General features: G+C 37.5%; 2 protein-coding genes across 6 annotated transcripts; both read left to right on the top strand.

Moving 5' to 3' along the window:
- The first annotated feature begins 79 nt into the window (after nt 1-79).
- On the top strand, nt 80-12,806 carry LOC139108570 (PWWP domain-containing protein 2B). Its single transcript, XM_070666970.1, has 7 exons — nt 80-361; nt 6,217-6,556; nt 6,735-6,966; nt 7,424-8,111; nt 8,229-8,826; nt 8,933-9,067; nt 9,240-12,806. The coding sequence occupies exons 1-7, from the start codon at nt 198-200 to the stop codon at nt 9,384-9,386; spliced, it is 2,304 nt and encodes a 767-aa protein (XP_070523071.1). The 5' UTR covers nt 80-197; the 3' UTR covers nt 9,387-12,806.
- LOC139108572 (uncharacterized) lies at nt 9,313-21,311 on the top strand. 5 transcript variants are annotated; one of them, XM_070666976.1, is made up of 6 exons: nt 9,313-9,453; nt 15,197-15,363; nt 15,960-16,177; nt 16,418-16,492; nt 16,925-17,150; nt 17,956-21,311. In XM_070666976.1, exons 2-6 carry the CDS (start codon nt 15,204-15,206, stop codon nt 18,069-18,071), a joined length of 795 nt encoding a protein of 264 aa, XP_070523077.1. In that variant the 5' UTR covers nt 9,313-9,453; nt 15,197-15,203; the 3' UTR covers nt 18,072-21,311. The 5 variants fall into 5 exon arrangements, with proteins under 5 accessions (XP_070523077.1, XP_070523076.1, XP_070523075.1 ...); XM_070666975.1 differs by lacking the exon at nt 9,313-9,453 and adding an exon at nt 13,067-13,264; XM_070666974.1 differs by lacking the exon at nt 9,313-9,453 and adding an exon at nt 13,323-14,950.
- The last annotated feature ends 1,418 nt before the right edge of the window (nt 21,312-22,729 follow it).

The following is a 22,729-nucleotide window of genomic DNA, read 5'->3' on the forward strand; positions in this document are numbered from 1 at the left end:
AGAAGAAAACAAGGGGCGGACGCGTCGCGGCGCGGCGCACGAGAGACGACGGCCACGACGGCGGCACGAGACGAGCCGCTCGCGCTCCTCTCGGTCGGCGCGGTCGCAGCGGAGCGAAGCGGCGAGGGCCACACCGCGGCCACGCACCACCAGCTCACTCGCCCGCTCGCTCGCAATAACTCTAAATTCGAGGCAAGATGGCGGCCGCGGCCGCGGCGGCGGAGGCGGAGGCCCCATCCGCGCTCACCACGGGCAACAAGATCCTCGTGACCGTCGAATCCGCCCTGCCCGACATCCTCGTGGTATCTTTCGTCCATGGCGCCAAGTGCTTCCAAGGTGCACTCCTCGACGCCACTAAGAGGTAAGTGAGAAACGAGAGGGTGAGATGGAAGGCGAGAAAGAGACGATAGATTTCACATTGCGATTGTACCTTTGCTTTTCTTTTCTTTTCTTTTCTTTATATTTCGCTCGCAGAGAACCTTTGTTCTTTCTATCGTCGAAACTATACATTCGTCTCCCTGGCCGTCCTCTGATTGTAAATCTAATCCCACAGAAGAGAGCAGTCTTTCACGCGGGCTTTGTCACCGAAGCCAAATGTTCGTGTCCAGCTCGAGGATTAGCCATTAATTTGGCGATCCTCGGGTTCACCGAGTTCAGGCTTTTCGAGGAAAAAGGTGTTCGCGTCGCACTAAATTTTGATTCATTTTTGCAGGATTTTTCGCATTGCGTTTTATTCGAGACCTAAAAACGATATATATATCTTCGGAAATTAGTCGGTCCCGAGCTACCGTTTGCCTGCGGAATGACGAATATGTAATGGAATGTTTAATAGAAACGTTGATGACTAAGTCCTTTTATGGTCCGTTCGACTGATTGTGAGATTTCTCGAGATGTTCGGCGATCCTCGAGAAGCAGCCAACGGTCGAAAGTTCAAGAAACAAAGTGTTCGGTAACTTGTTGATTTATAAAAATCCTCTCGGCGCTGCTCGCAGATTCGTGCTGCAAAGCAGCAAGATGACAATTGATTGTCAAACCGGATATTAATGACTGGCTCTTTTGTGCCACTCTGTGATTGTTATTTCGTCAACGTAGGCGGTCTCGGATGCCTCAAGATGCTTAAAGTTATAAATACTTGAATATTAATTAACTCGTTTCTTCAAAATTACAATTATTAATTTAAAAAAAAAAAAAAAAAAAAAAAAAAGTTTAAAAATGTTAGATTACATTTTTTTAAGGGGTTAAATTTAATTTTGTGTAACGTATTAAAAATTTTGGAACCTGAAACATGAAATTCCCAAAGACTATTATATAATTGATAAAATTGAACGGTCACATAGAAATCCAGACGACTTTCTCGCGTAGCATTCTCGGAATCCAAGGACCTCTTTTTTGAATCTAGCTGCATATTTCATTGACGAAACAAAGTAGAAATCGCGAAGAAGGAAGATTTCTATTGCAGAATAAATGTACATTTATAAAATCCTAGAGTGACGATCTTTTCAAAAAGTTTTACTAAATCAGAGGATGATGCAAAGATTATATTATTTTTTTTAAGCTCAAGAGATTCTATTAAAAGAGTCTTTGGAATTTCTTGTTTTAGAAATTAAAATACATTGAAGATGAAGAATATTTTATTAGGAATGTTTGAAAAAAAAGAAAAAAAAGGTTTTTAAAATTTTAATTAAAAAAATTGTTTTAGGTTTCCATAACTCAGTGTTTCTTTTGTGGCTTAGAATATTGGTGAAGTAACGGTTAGGATTCAAGATAGTAATTATCACACGATTTACGGAATTAAGTTGTCGCAAAAGTTGCAAAGGCAACGATCCGACGCTCGTCGGCTTCCATCCACGATAGCCACGATAGCAAGCACACGAACTTGGCACGAAATATTCCATTTCCTCTGAGACGCAAATAGGTACGAACGCCGAAAGCTCCGATAATTTTGATAACTTATCTGTACTTGAATAGGAAAGCGCGTCTTCTTTTGATGCTACTCTGAGAGAAAGACATAGCTAGTTTTGACCTCGATCATAACTTTATAATATTTTTAACGAATAAATGCAGCTGACTCGACCACTACACCGGTGGAAACAGTCGAGTCAATTGTATTTCTGGTTAAAACAGTTATTTTATTATAAAATTAAAGTCGAAACCAAACTTTTCTCTCTGTGTAACATTGGAGGGAGGGGAGGGGAGGGGAGGGGAGGGGAGGGGTACTTTGCCCTCAACTATAATCTTAGAATACTTGTAACGAAGAAATATAGCTGACTCTTAAGCATTGTGATGAAAAAAAGTGGTTGCGTCGATCGTATTTCTCGCTAAAAGAATTGTTTCATCACAAAATTATAGTTTAAGCTCAATTTTTCCTTCGGTGCACGCTTAGCGATCCAGCTTATGAAATATCTCTTTTCCACGATAATTAAAGGGAAGACGTCAATTATTGGGAGTTATCTTGGCGCGATAACGTTAGAATTAGACCGCTAATTAAATTACCCTTACTTTATAAGTCGAGCTTCAAGTTTATCTGGAATTAGCGGAAACGTGCGTGGACGATAAATAACTGGTGGCGAAATTTTTCTCGTTCAAACTGTATGCCGATCATGTGCGATGGACTGGGGTATCAAAAGTTTCATGCCACCCAGTGTATGTTAAAAAGACTTGGTGATGAGTCACAGTCTCGCATAGCAAACGGCACCTACGACGTAACGCAGTCATTTCGATTATTGGGAAATCAACTAAGCAGTCGTTACACTAGTTGACCATTGTTGTTACAGACACTCGAGTTAATTCACAAACTTGCGAAGGGGGGCTTGACGTACAGCTAATAATGCGTGGGAAAGTTTAAACTAAATTTACTTACAGACGTTATAACCGCCGAGTTTATACGTCGATTAATCAGTTTAATAAATTCCGTTATTAAAGTTGTTCCGCCATAAAGCCGCCGTTGGCTTATCGCGCTCGATTATATGGCATTACGACGCGAATTGAATTTTACCATCGAATCAGTTCACTTTCCTAGGTGTCGTAATTAAGTTATACAAACTATAATTAAAGTGAATATTAAATCGGTTCGGTAAATTGCGATTATTTGCACCGAGGGAAAAGTTTAGCTCTCAACTATAAGTTTTATGACACGTTGGTCATGAACCATCATTTAGTTTATCACCATCATAGTTGAGGCAAGCATTTTTTTTTTTTTCGTTAGAAATATCGTAAAATTATGGATCAAACTCGAGAGGAACAAACTATATTTTTCTCAGAGCGCGGTGGGCGAACACATTTTGCCCCAATTATCCAATTTGTTCGATTCTACTTCGGGATCCAGGGTGCAATTTCGACGATTTTGAAATCGCGCTCTAGTTCCAATCGCGAGATCGATGTCAATCGCCTCTGGGACTTGTTACTCTTCTAATGGTCCTCTCTCTCTCTCTCTCCCCCCCGGTTATCCGAGGAGCAATTTCATTCGCGCAATCGCTGGTTTTGCTCGGTCTCTAAGCAGTTGTCTTTTTTCTCAGGGTATTTTTCTCGGGGAGAACAGCCGGGGCTCACCGCCCCGCGAGAGTGTCCAGCTCGTCGCTGTGCCCGAACAGCTGTTACCCGGTTTCTTACCCCGCACCCTGGGTTTTCTTGTTCAAGCCGGGCGGCCAATGGTCGTTTCACGTTGCAATTGCACAACCGTGCCCAGCAGGGCTGCAAGCAGAGGATCACGAGGATCATTTATCTCTTATTAAATAAAACTCTGAGCTGCCGTAACTTGGATGGACTTGAAGAAATTTGAATTTTTCTGCTGTTTCATATAAAAATCGTTACCGTTGTCCGCTCATGTTTTTTTTTTTTTTTTGTTAGCTTTAATATTATTAATGCAATAACAAATGATGTTATTTTACTTTTGATCGATATAGTATCGTACTTGAGATAATAATACCATCAAACATCTTAATGCCTTTTTATCTAACGTTCAACTAACGTTTTACGCTCGTTATGTCGCAGTCGTGTAATTATGTGTACTGGATATATAATTATATTGCTGAACAAGTCAATTTTGTACAATTAAACTGAATTAAGTTAGATAAGAGGAGATAAATGATCCAGAGACGGTTTCCTGGTTGCGGCCCTGCAGTCGGGGCCACCGACCAACCAAGCCTGGCTTGTGTCACGTTGTGCACGACGGTATGGTGCGACAGAGGTTCCCATATTTTTCCCGCTACGCGTGTTACATTATATTCCCTACTGTACAATCTTTCAGCGAGCTACACATAAAGAGAAGCAGAAGATTATTAAGTATTACGCTTATCGAAGATCAAACTTTTTAATCTGTAACTTTAAAGAAATTAATTTTGCTTCTTTACCTTTTCTAAAAGAAATCGATATCAAGCTTGATCGATATCGCAGCGAATTTCTGGAAACGCTGGGACTCCTGATATTTATTTCAAGTACACACATTGAGATTTTTATTTCATCTTGATTAAGTAAACATTTTCTTTTTTTCTTTTCAAGTCGACTTTGCGTAAGTGGAGTTTTTGTGTAAAATCGCGTGCCTCAAATGAATCCATGTTGAGGAAAGTTTGGTTGGAGATGACGTTGACGGAATTAATAATAGGTAACAATCCAATGACGCGAGTTTATTAGTCCGGGAAATGGCGCTTATTGATCTGTGTCCCGGCATCGAGCGAAAATGCTTTCCCAGCTGTGCGACTGATCCAAGGTTGAGAACCTTCAATATAGTAGTCTCGTGTTCGTCAGGAACAAAGGGAATATCGTCGACGTCTCTGAGAACGCCATCATTTGCGGGTCGAAACTGCGAATGTGTGCGTGGACGCAAAGCGGAGGAACGGCCGACAGTATACCGACACGTTAACCTTAACGTCTACCTTATTAAACTTAAAAAACGAGCCGGTGGTTGTTGTTACAGTTGTTTTTAATGAGATAATTGCGAGCGACGGTAAAAACAAATTGTTATCTAATTGCGACGGATCGAAGATTAACGGGAGTTCGATCGGACTCGCTGCCGGGTCGAGGTTTTAAAAATGTAAATTAGGCTGAACTCAGAGATTAGATAAAGCAAGCGCGACAAATTTCCGAATCCCAAGAAAACAACAAGTAGTTTTAGGATTAGCAAAGTTTCCAACATGAGATTAAATCGTTGGAAATTGAACGAGTCCTCCCCGATCTATCAGTTCCATCATAATCATTTCACGTCGTGGTGATTTCCGATATTCCCGCCCGAGCGTTTTTCTTCCCTTCGCCCGTAAGGGGGGCTCGAATCGGAATTCTGAGGGTCCGCCTCGTATCAGGGCTTGGAAAATATTAATGGATATACCGTCAGAGAGGCGGCTGTCGCTCATTGTACGCGCCTCTCTCGAATCAATACCATGACACGGCCGCGTTGTCGGTATACGGGAAACCGACCAAGCATTACACTCGAAAGCATTGCCCAATCTTCTTTCGATCACTCTCATTTAACGTCGAAAATTGAGCAACGACGCTCCAGCTTGTTTGCGCCACACGTAGGAAAGTTAATCCCAAAGTTGCAGAGAATTTAGAGAGCTCGGCGAATTGCGAGTTTCAAGAAACGAGGAACCATTTGTCATTTTCTTCGACGGTGCCAATCCGTGCGTTGATCAAACCTAAAGGCTTCTTTCTAGTCGGAGGAAGCGAATTCGAAATGTACTTGACGAAGCGTAGATTTCAAGTCGAGTCAAGTATTGTATCGCTTTCGACAAAAGTCTTTTCTTCCAAGGGATCACAAAGAAACTTGTTTCATTTTCTTGTGTTACCTACTTATTGATTCGCGTTTATGTAAGGCGAACGATTGGAAATGGATCCGCTGTTTTATACAAAAATAGGAACGTAATCAAGTAGTCGAAGAGTCTCGGCAGATTCTTAGCTTTAAGGTAGCACGTTCCAACGTCGAGTTCTCGGCGTCTTAATAAGATGTTCGACAATGATAAGATTCGAAACGATGAAATTATTAATGAGGTGTCATTATTGCTCTCGGAGCAGTTAGCTTAGATATCGATTTAAACTGTGCAAGACGCGATCCGAAATGAGGAGTGACGTGTGAAACAAGTCCTAAAGTGTCTTATTCCTAAAAATACAATATAATGACGTTGGAATTTTGAAAAAGTATTGTCGCCTATTAATTTGATTTTATTCTATTTTATTTTATTTTTGGGATCATCGTTACTTATCTAGTTTTCAATTGTGTTTTTGTAGGGGCCTTCCCTGCGGTGTTCAGCCACCTGAACCGGTGTCAGATCCTGATGGCGACAAACTGGCAACGATCGCGGCGCGCTTTAGCTACTTTCAGGATAAGAGAAATGCGCTGTCGTCGTCGTCGTCGTCGTCGACGCCCGCCGTCGTTGCCAAGGTTGATCTCCGCAGAAATATCAATCCGCCCGCTAGATACAAGAACGCGAGGCCTACAGTGAGATTAAGGCCTCGTCAGGTGCTCTGCAGCAAGTGTCGGTCAATTTGCAACGAGAATAGTGAGAATGTCGACGTTAGTAGAAAACGGAAGCACGAGGATGCGCAGCAGCAACATCAGTCACAGCAGGTGAATATTACTTGGGATTGTTTACACAGATTTTTCCGTTTATACGTATCAACTGGAAATTTTAGAATTTAGTAGTTTTTTATTATTATTATTATTATTATTATTATTATTATTATTATTATTATTATTATTATTATTATTGTACGGAAAGATAAATTTTTTTCCTTTTTTATTTTAGCTGATTTCGGGATCCACGAGAAGAAGCGACCGACGTTGTAACCAGCAACCACAGAAAACGCAACGAACCCTGCTGTCGGAATGCCAAACAGTAAGCGTAGTCTGCAATCAAGCGACAAAGACGAGTCCGAGTGCCAATTCGTCGAAGCTGGGAGCATCATTGATCCCAAAATTGTCGAGATTGCAGCCCAATGAGATCAATAGCGCAATGCAGGGATCCGTTCAATTATCTGGTGTGCTTTTACACAAAATTTCTCTTGATGTTAATTTATAAATTATATTATTAATTTATAAATTACTAGAAAAGATAGTAGAAACGGGTTTACGTCAAACATGATTTTTTTTAATACTGTCGCTAGGAGATGATAAACCATAGCGTTGAATCGGAAATAAATAAGGTTAAAACCGGAGAAAAGAAAAAATTATAATACGGACACTGAGATCTAACGTTTTGTTATCGCACGTTTTTACGTTGGAACCTAGAGAGCATATATTACATTAATTACACAGTAGTTTAAATTAAAACCTGTTACATAAATGAAATCAAAGTTCAATTTTTTAGAATTATACTTTTTATGTCGTTTAAATCGTGTTTCAAGTTTTTTTTATTTAATTATAACACGAAGCAACAAAATAAAAATTTAGTTCTTTATAACCTTTTAATTAATTTAATTTAATTTTGTATTTTAGACAAGATAAAAGTCGCAGAGAGCGCGCAAACTTCACATTGGCCTGTCAAAAATGAAGAGACGTCCTTGAGAAATGTACTGACATCGTCACAGGAACAGGTGGAGTCTACTGTCGATTGTGATAATAATCCCTCTACGGCTTATTGTGCCACACCGAGGAGACTTAGCAGTTCGTCGGTCGAGAGCGCAAAGGTTCCTGAAGAGGAGGAGAAGAAGACTTTCGCGGCCGCGGATTCGACAATGAGACTGAGAACTGGCAGAGTGCCGAGGAAGAAGCGCTCAGTAGGTTCGATGGAGGACCTTTGGGACGAATCGGTGTTTGAAGATCCTACGAGAACCGCCAAAACCACGCCGGTGATCAAGATCTCGTTTGGCGCGCAGGGCGAAGGGACTGTTCTCAAAATACCCGCGAAACCTCAGGATCCTGACGCATACGAGCAAGAAACGGATGACGCCGATGACGCCCAGCAAGAAAAAGATCCTCTGGAACTCCCCAGGTCTTTTGGCGACGATTACGAGGGCGAAGAGGACGGGCAAGAACAAGTGGATCCTCAAAAACAAGGCGGTGTGGTGAAGGACGCCAGTGCGAAGGCGGCGAAACGAGCCCTAAAGAAAGCCAAAAAAGAAGCTAGAAGAAAGATGCTGGGCGGAGTATCACCAGCGAGATCACCTTGTAATGGATCGCCGAGGTAAAACTACATCAGTAAAATATATATGTAAATCTAAATAATATATAATCTACACAGCTAAACATTTTATGGTACGCTTTTTTTTATTTTAAAAAAATTGACTTTTTGATTTTTTAGATATAATCCCACGTATGATCCATTCTCATATCATCGCCGGAAACACAAAGTGAAGCATAAAAAGAAGCACAAAGAAGGCAGGAAGCATAAAAATCAACAGCAGCAGGAACAATCACAATCTGAACAGTCTAGTTTGGATTCCGTAGAATCGTCACAGCAGCAACAACAAGAGCAGCAGCAGCAGCAGCAGCAGCAGGAACAAGAACAGCCGCAACAACAGCAGCAGCAGCAGCAGCAGAATTGGAATGTATTACCGGGCGGCGGCGAATCTTACAGAGCCATCAAGGAACAGTGCCTGAAACAAAAGTTATCGATATCTCTGAAGAGGCTAAACACGAATGCGTACGCGCGTTGTGATTATCCCGTGAGCAACGCATCCTCCGGTTGCAAAAGCTCTGGTGGGAGCAGCGATGAGTTGAGCGAACACGAGCCGGAAGTGGAAACCGCGCCAGATTTTCCACCCCATCAGTCGCATCCTCTCGTCATGCGTCTAGCTGCCACTCCCGTCGCTCATTGTCATACAACTAATGGTAGGCGAATGGATGTGGGTGACGTCGTATGGGGTAAAATTCATGGCTTTCCCTGGTGGCCTGGTAAGGTACGTTTAAAGAAATCCGTTTGTACAAACTTAATGCATGGTCAAGTTCCAACGAGCATTGTTATTTTATTATATACAATTATTATAAAATTATATTTATGTGCAGGTGCTAAGTATCACAGTGTCTTGTAAGGAAGACGGTACCTCATCAGGTCCTCAGGCTCACGTAGCTTGGTACGGATCGTCGACGAGTTCATTGATGTCCTGTGATCAATTAAGTCCTTTTCTGGAAACTTTTAAGGTATGCATGTCCAAATAATGGTAACGAATAAAAATTAACAAAATATATAGATTGTTTTAAAAGATAAAATATAGATACGAGACAGCAAAGTTTAGAGTTTACTTTGATTATTTCATGTTAATAAGGTAAAAATTGTTAAAACTTGATTAGGTAATTGTGAATTTGATTTCAGACGCGATACAATAAGAAAAAACGTGGCCCGTACAAGGAAGCGATACGGCAAGCCCAAAGTGAGGCTCGAAGTCAAACTACGCCTAATTCAACCAGCAGTGTATTGAATGTCTGCGGTTCGCCACGCGAAGTTAATGTTCTTTCCTAAGGAAAGCTCTCCGCCACCATTCCTATATTAACGAGCATTCGTCGGCATAAAGATTGAAGCGCTCAAGGCAAGAAAAAAAAAAAAATATTGAGGTAACAGATTGGCATTAAACGTGTAATATGGATAACGACATATTCATATTGCACGTTTGACGTCGACCTATATAATTAAAATTTTCAAATTTTTCTCATCGATACAAACTTTTCATAAAACAATTGTTTGGATCTTTAGAAATTTTGAGAATTTTTAATTATTTTTCTTCAAATTTATTCACAATTGTTTTATATTTAAAGCAGATTTTGATCTTTCAAATTCCCGTATTTTAACGATTTTAACGTACGCTTCTTTATTACGATAATTATTTCTACTAATGACCAAGTCCGAGGAGATAACACTCTTACGTTACATATACGGACAACAATGACTTTCCGCGAGCGTTTGGATTGACGACGGAATCAGAACGTGATGTAATATATGAAATTTTGTACATACTTATTAGCATTAATGAAATAATTACTGATCAATGTCATTTCATCAGTTATCTGTTTCGCAATCAATCGCTTAGAGCCAGTCGTGCCGCTATATATTAATTTCAATCAATATTTTTTAACGCAAATTGGACTGGAATACCCTATCGTGTTTTAATCATATAACGAAGCGTTAATGACGTTGACGATCAATTAGAATCATAATTTTTTAGCTGTAAAAAAAAACCAGAATCTTGTGATTGAAATATTTGAAATCGCGTTAAACATATATTTTCGTTCTCTTGCGGCAAAAACAATCGATACCAGCGCGGTCGACAGACTTTTGGTAAATTGAATCGCGAACGTTTACTGCCATCGTCACTGGCTTTTCTGTCCTCAACTTACCAAACGGACAGTAGCGCGTAAAAATCTTATTCTAGGTATTTCACAAGTATTTACTGTGAGGTTTATTCTTTCATTGATGATTAATCTCCCAAAATGACTATTTCAGACTGCACATTATTACCATTAATTATGTGTATATAAAAATGTGCGTTTCTTATATGCGATATATTTTTCAGATTTGATATGTACATAAAAAGTAAGAATCATGTATTTATATATATATATATATATATATATATATATATATATATATATATATATATATATATATATCTCTCTGTATATCTTTAATTTTTAATTTTGATCTAGGGTGATGATAATTTTGAATTTGTTTTTCGAAACTCTTGAAAAGAGCAGCGATTAGTATTTGAGGGATTAAGTGCATGAAAATTATCAATTATTATTTCCGATGGGCGCCATAGGGTTTCAAGTCGTAGAGTTAGCTGAACTAAAGGACTTGATTTGCGTGTGCTTAGGGATTGCGTGTATTTAGGTGTAAATTATTGTTTTTTTCTCCAACAAAGACAGCCAATGTTTACGCTTTGTGCCAACACTGCCGTGTAATTAAAACAATCGATTGTTTGATATTTGAACAACGGTAATTGTAAAGCAGGTTTACAATAGCTTGGGCAAATTTTGATTCCTGAAAACTAATTAACTAAAAGTATATACGTTTCTTTCTCCTGAAGTGAGATACATGAGACGATAGAAAACTTTCTTACATAGCTAACAAGTAAAAAAGAAATTAACGAGAGATAGTTTTTATAACTTTGATAAATAAAACTTTTAATAAGTTTTAGTTGCATGAGAATTATTGAAGCATTAGGAGGTCGCTAAGTTTTAACTTGATTCACAACTTTGGAACTTACATGTCGATATTAGCTGGTGGTATTATCCAGATTATATTCGATGTTATTAATTATTCTATAAAAAAAAGAAATTGATTATTTATAAATTTAGACGTCTTGTTCTAATTTAAAGGTAGCAAAAACATTGCGAAATCGCAAATAGTACTTAAGAAATTCTGATTGTTACATCGATGTTGTTCCACTGCCTCGACACGATTTTCTTCCACGAAAATATTTCCACGTGTAATCGAAGTCGTTGCCGACTGATTTGTTTATTCCTCTTTCGTAGCATCGGAGTTACAGATTTTCTCTTGAGAGACATTTTTAGATAATCTTGGAATTTGCAATAGACATTTTAAACTAATCAGGAATTATTACAAGAGATATCACAATATGTTGATTGACAGTGGAATATTCTTAATTAAACTGCAAATCTGTTAGAATGTTGTAATTGTATTAGAAAATTAATAATTCTTTTAATAGTTGATACTTGGAGGAAGCTAATAAGTTTGGTGGGAAACTATGCAGAACGAGTCCTGCACAAAACTGTTACAACAGTCTTTTTTTCTTTAACTTTTAATTTAATAATCGAAAGCGGATGATTATTTCTGCGATACGACGTCTATAAATAGGTATGAAAGATAAGATGTGCGTATGAGAAAGAAACGGAATGAGAGAGAGAGAGAGAGAGAGAGAGAGAGAGAGAGAGAGAGAGAACACTTGGGGAAAAAACAGAAAGAGGAATGTAAGGTGTTTTAAGTAACTGTGATTTTTTTTGCAAATGTTTTATATATATATATATATATATATATATATATATATATATATATATATGTATGTTATATACATAAATATGAATTAATTTCTACACATAATATAAACGATGTTTCGATGTCACTGTGTTTATACGAATTAGGCTAACATATCGTTAACGAAAAGTAATGACACGATGATGATTATTATAATTATTCCTTATTATTGTTATCGAGTGATGCTGATTATTTACTGTAAGTATACGAAAACGAATCGTATCGTCTGTGGGCGCATTATCCCCGGTTTATCAAGCAAACGAAAGTGCTAATTCATCAGGCAGGAGAAATTTTCTCACAGAGAAAAGAGTAGTTTCAATAGGTGGCTTTTGTTATTCGTACTTACGAGGTGCCGTTTCGCCGGCTACCTTTGTTTTATAATTTTTCTTTCAAGACGTTTTTGCTGAAGGAATATTTTAATGAGTATTGCGCGGCACACGAGGCACTCGTACACCATTGCTTCGCCAATAAATCACATTTTTCCCCAGATTTAAAACATAATTAATTTTACGTATTATCGTAGAACACTCATGATATAATTCCTAGCAGGAATCTGTTGATATTAAGAAATTTCTTTTAATTTAAAAACCTTTTCCATTTTCACATTTTTAACGTAATTAAGTATATTTTATATCGACAATTTTTTCTTTGACAAAACTCATACGTTGATTTAACGCGAAACGTTTGAAAGGCTTAGAAAGGCAAAGAAAATCTGGAGAAAGACTACTTACGGCGAATTAATTCCGTACGAATGCTATTTTTACGCATAAAATGTGCGTTGATTTAAAAAACGTAATTAAATCATATTAATTTACGAGACATTAATGTTGCAAACTCGGCGAAATTTTCAGGTAGGCAAATGATTTGAATAAATCGGCATATCTACCTCAAGCCTTTTCTCCATTCTTAAATCCTTTAATAGTCCTTTTCGGACACGAGCCTAGATACGAAGGTCCGAGTTAATGATAGCTTTTATACAATCGCATTAATTACTCGTAATTTACAGTTTAATTAGTCAACACATACTAATCACGATAATTGGAGGAAAAAAAAAAAAAAGTGAATCCACCCTTCGTATTACATCCTACATTATTGTCCTATGAATAATAAATTAATTATTATTTTTTAAAATATTGTTGAAAACAACTTAAAATACAGATAAATAGAAGTTGAATGAATTATATTCAACGTTTCAAAGTACGTGCGTGCGCGCGCGCATCGCGATAAGCCGGCTTCCTTTGATTTTCCGGGGGTTGGGCCGGCGTGCCGGCCGGACCCTTTCGCCGCACCCTTGCGTCGGTGGCGTCGCGACGCGAGGATGGCTTGCTGCAAGGTGCGCGAGCCTTCAGGTAATCCGGCGGAGGATCCTTCGAGTCGAGAAACGCGACGCGTATCGGGTGCCGATCCATCTTCGCCTTTTTTTTTTTTTTTTTCCTCTTTTAATATTTTCCTCGCCCTGCAGCATGGGGTCAGCAGTTATTGCGATTTTTACGCCCTGGAACGAGCGTGAAATGGTAAATTCTGATCGAAAGTGAGAAGTCGCGCGAGTGTCTCCGAAATCTGCAGACAGTTCTGGAGAACCCGGTCGCATGTTTTTATCAGCCAACTGTTTTCGTTATTTAGAGACGTAAAATTGTTATATGAAGAATTTTCTGTAGCACGAGTCCGATTTCTCCAGACGACTCTTGAATTTTATTCTTGAACCTTGGAGTGTTGTCCGTTAGGTGAAACAAACAAAAGTTGAAATACACAAAAAGACCTCGCTGCCAACTTTTATATTCCAAGGCTGCTTTACTTTAGTTAAAACTTTCCTGCGAGCTTGATCCGCGCTGTGTTTAGCTTTTGCTTAAAATTAAAAAGTGGAAAAGTGTAGTTAAAATAACGGCAAGTTTCTTCAAAACGTCGAAGGTGGAAGTAACTTTAAATTTGTTAATATTAAAGAAGAAAACGTTGCTGCTGTTGATTGCTTCGGTCAAGTTAATCCTTGATTACGTCTTAATTGCTTGAAGGTAAAGGATGAAGAGCGCCGAGCAGGTCACAATTTTTTTGTCTTCTTCGTTAAATTAAGTTTCCCTTTATTTTACTTTTGTTAGTTTTTCGATCGCATTGTGCTAGACTGGGATATCGTAGCCACCTCTTGTATAATGGAGTCTCGTGCAATCGATCGAACGTGACCGTACTCCTGGAAAACTACTCGCCTTCTTCAGCCACTCCGCGTGATGCGCTGTCTCGAGGACTCTAAAAATTAATTTTTCATATTTAGCACCGTTTTAACTTTTTTATTTTTTTTTATTTACAAAAAAATCAACAACTTATATTTAAATTTTAAATGCTGCACTAAGCGATAGAGCAATTTTAAGTTCAATAAATTGAATATAAATTGAAAAACAGCCTTTTACATTAATAATAATAATAATAATAATATCATTAAAGGCTTCACTCCAATTAACATTTAATCGATTTCAACTCGAGCTAGATAAATATTAAAATCGCAAAGTTACAAGCTCGCGGGAGTGTTTAGAGTTGAAACTTGAGTCTTGCGAGGTCCACGTTTTATCTATTCTCCCGCAATTTCTTCTTTCAAGTAGCAACGTCTGGGGTTAATTAAGTATCTTGAAAATGTCCATTAGACGGAAGGAAAAAATATTGTTTCGTTTTGTTCCAAGGACTGTTGCTTCCACCTTCCTCGTCGCCACTTCTTACCCCCTTTTGCGCAAGCTCTGTTCACCCTTCAACAGCTGCAGCTGCGCGAACTCTTGCTCAGGAGTAGGTGCACACCCTTCCGCAAATGCAGTTGATAGTACGCTGTTCTCCGGGCCGCAATTTTCAGCTCGTTTAATTCGGCAAAAAATTCCAACTCTATCAGGACTTCCCAAAGAGTTGGAGAGTTCGTCGTGACGGTCATCTCATGCCGCGAGTTTCCGGCGCGCAATTGATCCTTAATCTCGTGCCTGTCGGTCGAGAAGCTCCCGGGACCGACCCCGAGGTCGTAGGGACCCTTAGTGCGCGATTGATGGGCTGAAAGTGAAAGTGCCGTAAGTTGACACGTCTACTCCATCTATTTCATCTTATCGTCGTCAACGACGTTCCTGGCATTATCAATTATCGCGTCAACCTGCGTTGAGTCGTTGCTCAAGTCGGAAAAGCCCGACTGCGGGAAATTCACCCTTCATTCAGCAACTCCTGCAAATTGATCCCTCGCTTTTTCCCCGTCAACGTTTTTTTTTGTTTTTTTTATTACGAACCTTGTAACCTTGTAACCTGGACCATGTTTTTTGCAGACGAATTATGATACACGTGTCGTCCGGGTACGCGCACAAGTATGACCGGGTGAGACGCAAGGGTGCAGCCTTCTTAACGAGTCTGTTCAGATCCCGGAAGCTGACGATAGGGATGAAGATTAACGAGGACGAAGAGATGGAACGCGCGCCTAGAGTAGAGACTCCAGGTAAGACGTCCTTTTTACAGTTTTTAAACGACGTGGAAACCTTTCTCTTCTCTTACTAATTAACTAATTAACCAATTAACCGTTGCGTTGTTTAATTTGGTTTTTAATTAGAATTCAACGCAAACGATACCAACGTGCACTTTTTCTTTCTTTCGCCTTTTACGTTAAAAAAAAAAAAAAAAAAAAAAAAAAACTGGATTAAAATTCGTGTTAAACAAACCTTCTTGGAGAGAAAGACTCCTCGAAAATACAAAACATTAACGGGATTAGGCATTGTTGATTGAAATAAAATTTAAGAAATTAATTGAAACAGCCGCGGAATTTGCATTACGTGGTTTTAAAGCCAGCGAAAGTTTAAGTATCGTACTCCTCCGGATGTGATCAACGGAATGAACGTCTATAATAATAATTAATAAATTGCGCGCTGTGACAGAGCAATGCGGATCGTTTTGCTCGATTATAGTGCGTAACAAAGACTCGGGCGGAGAATTGTAATTGCATACGCTGATTAAGGGAACGACACTTTATGCCGAGTTGATGAAAGCAAACTTGTACACGAGTCCGTGCACGTGATCGATAGCGCAGCTTGCTTGCAGCAATTATTACGAACGCCTGTCGCCGGGGTGGTACGGAAAGTGACAGCGCCATGTCGCGAATTCCATCGACCTTGAGCGTGACAGCGGTGGACGTGGTGGTTTCCTGCCAGCCGTCACCCTCGCACTCGATTCTGACCCTGACGCCCGGAAGAACGCGCAACATCGACCAGGACATGGAAGCACTCAGGCTTAGCCGTCAGGACAATCCCTTTCTCCAGGTTTTTATGCCTATAAAAAAGAAAAAAAAAATTATTTCCTTCAACTCTTACGTGATTTCTAAATCTTGAACAATTTATGAATCGCTGAGTTACTTGTTTATTCTTTTATTCATTTGCTCCTTTTTATATTTTTTAATTTTAATCAATGATTATATTTTATGTTCTTGATAATACTTGATATACTCGATTTTGCTTTGTAATATTGGCGTAATTGTACGTAAATTTTCTGTAATTATGCAGGTATTAGCAAGTCGAGAGAGCCTCGTGGAATCGATCGAGGAGTCCGAGTCCGACGATGCGATTCTAATGTCGCAGGTGAGCTCTTTTATTCTACTTTCATCAACTTAATAAAACATTGGGAATTTATATCTGCACATAGGAAATGTACAATAAATTATTATAATAATAGTATTGTAATAAAAATTAGCTTGCCTCTTATATTTCTTTGTTACTCGGTGAAAAAGATAATTTTCGTATCGTTAAAAAATTTAAATAAGCAGAAATTATTTTATTCAACTAGCTTTCGTGAATAAAGTTAAGTTGAACGTAAAAATGGAAAAAGAATTGCCAGCGAGCTTTCTTGAAAACAAGTGCCGAAAGGAAGAGAGAAAAAAGAAAGAGAGAGAGAGAGAGAGAGAGAGAGAGAGAAGCTCTTTCACCGACACTTAGTATGCTCGTCTTTGAAAGAAAGTTACGTTTTCTAAGCGCGTGTAAAATGAGATCTAAAGAATGGATGGACATTTTCAGGAGTACGGCGACGCAGATCCGCTCACCCTCGCGCAAGTACATGAACATCTGGTACGCAGTCCACCTCCGGCATCGTGGCCCAATTCCACGGCCTTTCAGTTCCCTAATCAGGACGAAGGCACCCCCGGGGGTAGAAACGACACGGTCAAGAGCCCGTTGAAAACGTCTTCGCATCGCGATAACGACCACGAGCTCTCCAGAAGCGAGACGTCGACCGACATAAGGGGTGAGACTTTCAACGAGGGTGTTTAAGACCCATCGTTCACTTAAAAAAATTACTTACAGAGCCGTGATCTAAATTGGTTGACTGAAACCCGATAGACGCTCGCTGTTAGGTGTTTTCTTTTAATTAAAATTAATTGTCTTGTTAAAAAAATTATCTGTACGTTTATAAAATATTATAAATTAGAAACCAATTGTATTTTATACCGAAATAATGTGTCAACACGTGTGTGTTGATTAATATTAGAAATAAGAGTTTGGTAACAAAGATATTTAGATTGTAGAATTCTTGTCATATACACGTTAGAAAATATATACGAAAATGAGACATTGTTTAATCGAATCGACGAGGCAGGTGAAATTCTTTGCGTGTTCTGAGGAAATTACGCCGAGGCGATATTGTGAAAATATAGATCGTAGCTTCAACAAATCGATCCATTCACGAGAGACACTTTACCTCCAGCCTTGACATTGCACTTAGACTCTAGACACGCGCGATATCTCTTTTTCTCCTTCTCCTTATCACGTATATATGTGTATTGCCTCTTTCCACTTTTAACCCGATTAAATTAAGGTACCTGAGAGCGCTCGACTAATTTCTACTCTACTGATAAAATCCGATCGATAAGATTACGTACGATAGCCACAAAACGCAAGCGACAATTTCTACAAATTAATATAAATTTTATCAAAGGTTAAATATGATATATAATAATATCAATAAATTATAATATTTTAAATTGCGCATTTACCCGGCTCGATAAATTCAAAATTAATTAATTAAATTAATTCAACATCTATTTTTTCAGATCGGCACTCTCATCCCTTTTCGCTGCTGCATCCGACGCCGATTCGCTCTTTGTCAGAAGTTCGACGACTTCATCGATCATCCGACGACAGCGTGCAGCTCATGTCTAACGAGTAAACCTCGCCCTCGCCAAGATTTGAATTCTGATTGGAACGATTTCTCGCGACGAGAGATTATCGGCTCGGCTCTGCTCTGCTCTGCTCTGCTCTGCCGAATGCTCCTCGAAAGCGGCGTTTATTAGTGAATCGAAGAAGATTTCGTAGGTGTAAACGAAATTTATGCTCGATTCCAGGTTAAAGTTCGTCCCAAGACTTGATGAGAAAATTGACGTGCGAAAGATGCGGATATTTATCGAGATTCTCGCGTATCTAACACTCGATCAGATTAAAGGCGCGACACATTTGAGGTGCCAGAAAATTAATTAATGATGAAAAGAGTGATTAATGATGATTAATTACTTGATTAAGCGCAACAAGCGCAAATTTCGAGCGCAATTAACGTTCTCTTTAGTGAGAAAACAGAAGAAACGCGCGTGTTAAATGAAAATAATAACGATTCTGTCGTTTTGAATTTAGATAATTTATCGAATCATATTTTTCTCTTGAATAAAAATTAATTTGTTATAAATATTCATAAACTTTATTTTTGTTAATCGATTTAAATAGCTGTAATTTTTTTTATCAATGTTAGCAATTCTTTTATAATACATTTGTAATTACGTGTCTCGTCGATAGGTCTTTTTTTTTTTTTAACAAAACTACCCTGCAAGAATAAATTTGTCTCTAAACTTTGTTTTTCAACGAATAATATGTCGTTGTGTGCTTAACCGTTGAAACATGGAGGCTTGAGGTAATTATTAAATTTATCGCTCGCAATCAATATCGTCGGAATTCGATGTTGATAGTTGTTGAAGCACACGTCTGTAATTATTCGTGCAATTTAGATGTCTATTTTACGTGGCTATTTTAGAAATATTTCACGTTTACTTGTACTTTTTTTCTACCACCATTATTAATTATCCCTATCTTGATTGTTGTTAAGCTAATAGAAATATTTTTGTCTACAAATTATATATATACACACACATATTACGATAGGAGGTTTTGTTTTAAATTAATTGCAAGGAAATTGTGAGCACAAACTATACGACAATTTATCCATCGTTAAAACTACTTTTAATAATGTGGATATTTAATTGCGAGAAAATATTCGACGATAATTTAACTAATGCACATACGTAAAAAAACTGACAAATCCAAGAAACATTGTTAACGCCGACGATACGCCAAATGTACAGGCCTCAAATGAAACAGTTCTTGAATTTAAACAAATAGAGACAAGTAGTTGTAAGATCTTTTTTATAGAGCGGACAGATTTGTCGATAACGATTTACTTCCGAAAGATTGAAAGTAATGTTTTTTTTAACAACAAGAACGGCTGTCAATGAATTTTCAACGAATTCAGAATCATCCTCGTTTGCTCTTCTCTTTTTAGAATATTTTTTATCTAAGACGACTTTAAAAGAATCTGGCGTGCTCTTTTCCATGTCTATATTATTATAAATATTATAATATTGTTATAAAATTGTTATAATATGGTTATACTATATTTGGAAAGTTATACGAAAGGAAATCCTGTCCAAGAATTAAGCATTCGATATAAATTGGTGCAGTTACAATGTCAATTAACTTTGCGCTAAAATTATTACCAGATTGTTCCAAGTTTGAATCGTTAAATTTTAATTTAACAATATATATTAAATTTATTATATATTTACAATATATATTAAATTTATTTTTAATTTAATATTAGAAATGTTTGGCACGTCGGTTTCTTTTTCCGATTTTTTATACATTTCTTGAAATGTATTTGATACGGTTTTGCGATAAGTTTAAATTGTAGAGACGAGTGGCCAACCAAATGCAGTAGACTTCTATACTTATCACGCAAAAATAACGCTAGCGAGGTATTGTCACTATTAAAATTAATGCATACTCATGTACTCATCTCATTCTCGTATATAAAAAATCATATACGCCACTCATTAGAAAAACTTCGAGCTCATTAATAAAGTAAAGTAACGCGCTACTTATTAACAACAGAAGATTTGTTAAATATAAAAACAGAGACTTGATTGCGGAAGTATGTAACATATATATACGTTTTGGTCTACGGTCACCCGGCAATGCCGAGGACGAGCGGCGTAATTTTAGCAGGATTTATACAAACCCCTCCGAGGGGAGGAAAAAACCAGTAGTGGAGTACCTAGAAAAAATTATTATATCAAATTAGAGTCCCAGCGACTTGGCCACTGAGAATTGAGATTAATTATATTGTAATTGTATTTAGCTCATGTAAACATTAGGGTCTGATAGCGGCTCACGTTCACTGTCAAAAACGAAGACGTGATAACGCGATGACTTAACCGGCGAGAAGCAAACCCAGTAGACTTATTTAATCTAGCCGAATGTAATATATGGAATTCTGCGGAAATGTTACGGATATGTTCAAGTGAAAGTCGAGATCTACAAACCGATGAAAAGATAGAGATGCACATTAATCGAACAGTTTTTTTTTATTAATTTAATTAAGAAACTAATAATGTATAAAAATTTGCGGAGTCAAGAGGCAAGTTAAAATGAGCTTTCGCAGAAGAGATTTGTCCTAACTTTTTTAACAGCCAAAATATCATAAAATATTATTTGTACTATTGTAATTTATTTAAGAAGGGTATATTACTAGCAAGTTAATGATGTCTTCGGAAATTTAGTGTTTGTCTTATCGTGTTACGGCCTACGAGCATAAGGGTGAGCTTTTTAATTCATCAACTGTTCCATCCAACAAAGCACCAAGGCGTTCTTTATATGAATAGTAAAAATTTATCAATTATTTTGTAATAAACTAATTAACTTATTATTAATTTCAGTTGAATTTATTTATGGCTTTTAAATCGTATTTGAAATATCCACTAGACCAAACATATTTGCCATTTAATTATCTGATAAAAATTGGATCTATGAAGATTTAAAAATCTCACCTACACTCGTCAAGAGCAATGAATATCATTATTTTTAAACTTCTTACCTAAATTCTACGTGGACATCTCGTGCGTACATTTTGCCACTTGTTTTTGTAGACAAGTCAGAGGGGCTCATAGTTTATTAAACAATTGACACGTTCGCGCGAGTGTGTTGAACGGAACGTGGAGTGTCCAACGCGCACATACACACATACACTTGTAATGTATGCGTTTTGCGATCATGAAGATTGTGCCGCGATCTCTACAGATGCGTTTGTTGTTTTCAAATAAAAATGAAATATATTTGTGTTACTGTAAATGTAACGCTACGCCGTGTAGTTCATTGTCTTTTTTTTTCTTTTTTCGTCGCCTTTAATCAGTTCAATTCATCATACCTCTTAGTCAGTGCCTTCTCTTTTATAATTTACACAGAATATCTAGTCAAATACACAGAAATAACCTGCATATTTTACTAAGTAAAGAATAATTGCTATTACGATTAATATTCAAATAAAATTATATATATTTTGCCTGTACAATCTTGGAGCAATCCTTATAAAAATTATAATTAAGAATTAATATTTACTGCAAACAAATATGAAAAATATAAATTCGTGGGACTGACCGTCATGTTCCGTTTATTTCTTGAAAAAAATTGCTTTAGCTGTTAATGTTAAAATTAATGTTAAAACTGATGACGAAAAAGTGGCTTAACGAAACAGTGAGTAATCTGACAGAACTTAACATCGCACTTGATCACACTACACTGGGGCTCGTACAACTGCTTTGCTGTTTTTCTCTTCGAGATTTCGTGTCCAGAACGTGATGTGCACGCCGACAGTTCTGGAAATTAAATAAAAAATTAATGACAGTCCTTTATACATTTGAAACTGACATATTTAAAATTAAAAATAACATATTTAATTAAAACTTAATTTAAATTATTAATTAAATGGAGAAATACATTTATAATCATAGTCTGCTTCGCCCTTACCTTTTCTTACTGTCTCAAGTAATAAATAGTTGTATTTCATCTTGATTCTCTGTTCCCGTCAGTTTTTTATGTTATCATCTCTGTGGAATAATCTCGAAATAAAATGTGTTAAAAATTTTGTCGGTGATTCGGTTTACCGTCGCCGCAAATAGATCAAAGGTAGTTAGAAAAATCGATGTATTTGCGACGGTAGCGCCGGGAGCGTTTGGTAAGCGGAATTTTTCGAAACTACAAAAATCGATGGTGACATATATATATATCACTATCGATTTTGGTAGTTCAAAAATTGTCCGTCTACCAAATGCTCCCGGCGCTACCGTCGCCGAAAATACATCGATCTTTCTAACCTCTATCGATGTATTTTAAAATTAAAATAATTATTTAAATAAAACGTGGGCACTCTACTAGCTTTAATAAAATCGAATTAGAGTCAAAAAATTAACTTAGAACATTCAAAATCATAAACTTTATAAGATTTTTATTTTAATTTATAAAACATACATGTCACTTTTTATAAGTTAATTATTAATATTTTCCGTAGACTTACAAGTTTGAAACTTTGTAGAGCAAAAGTAGAAAAAAAAAATTATAATGAAAAGCCAACAGGTACCTCGAGAAAACAGCAGAATTCCCCTTCATCAAATATAGAATAACAGTATAAATTCTGCGGCCCTCCAAGTACTCCAATCACAAAATAACTGAAATATATAATTCAGAGTTAAAAAACTTATTAAAATGTAAAGCGGACACTCTCCTACACTT

The sequence above is a fragment of the Cardiocondyla obscurior genome, linkage group LG15 (assembly GCF_019399895.1).
Source record: "Cardiocondyla obscurior isolate alpha-2009 linkage group LG15, Cobs3.1, whole genome shotgun sequence".
Lineage (NCBI taxonomy): Eukaryota > Metazoa > Arthropoda > Insecta > Hymenoptera > Formicidae > Cardiocondyla > Cardiocondyla obscurior.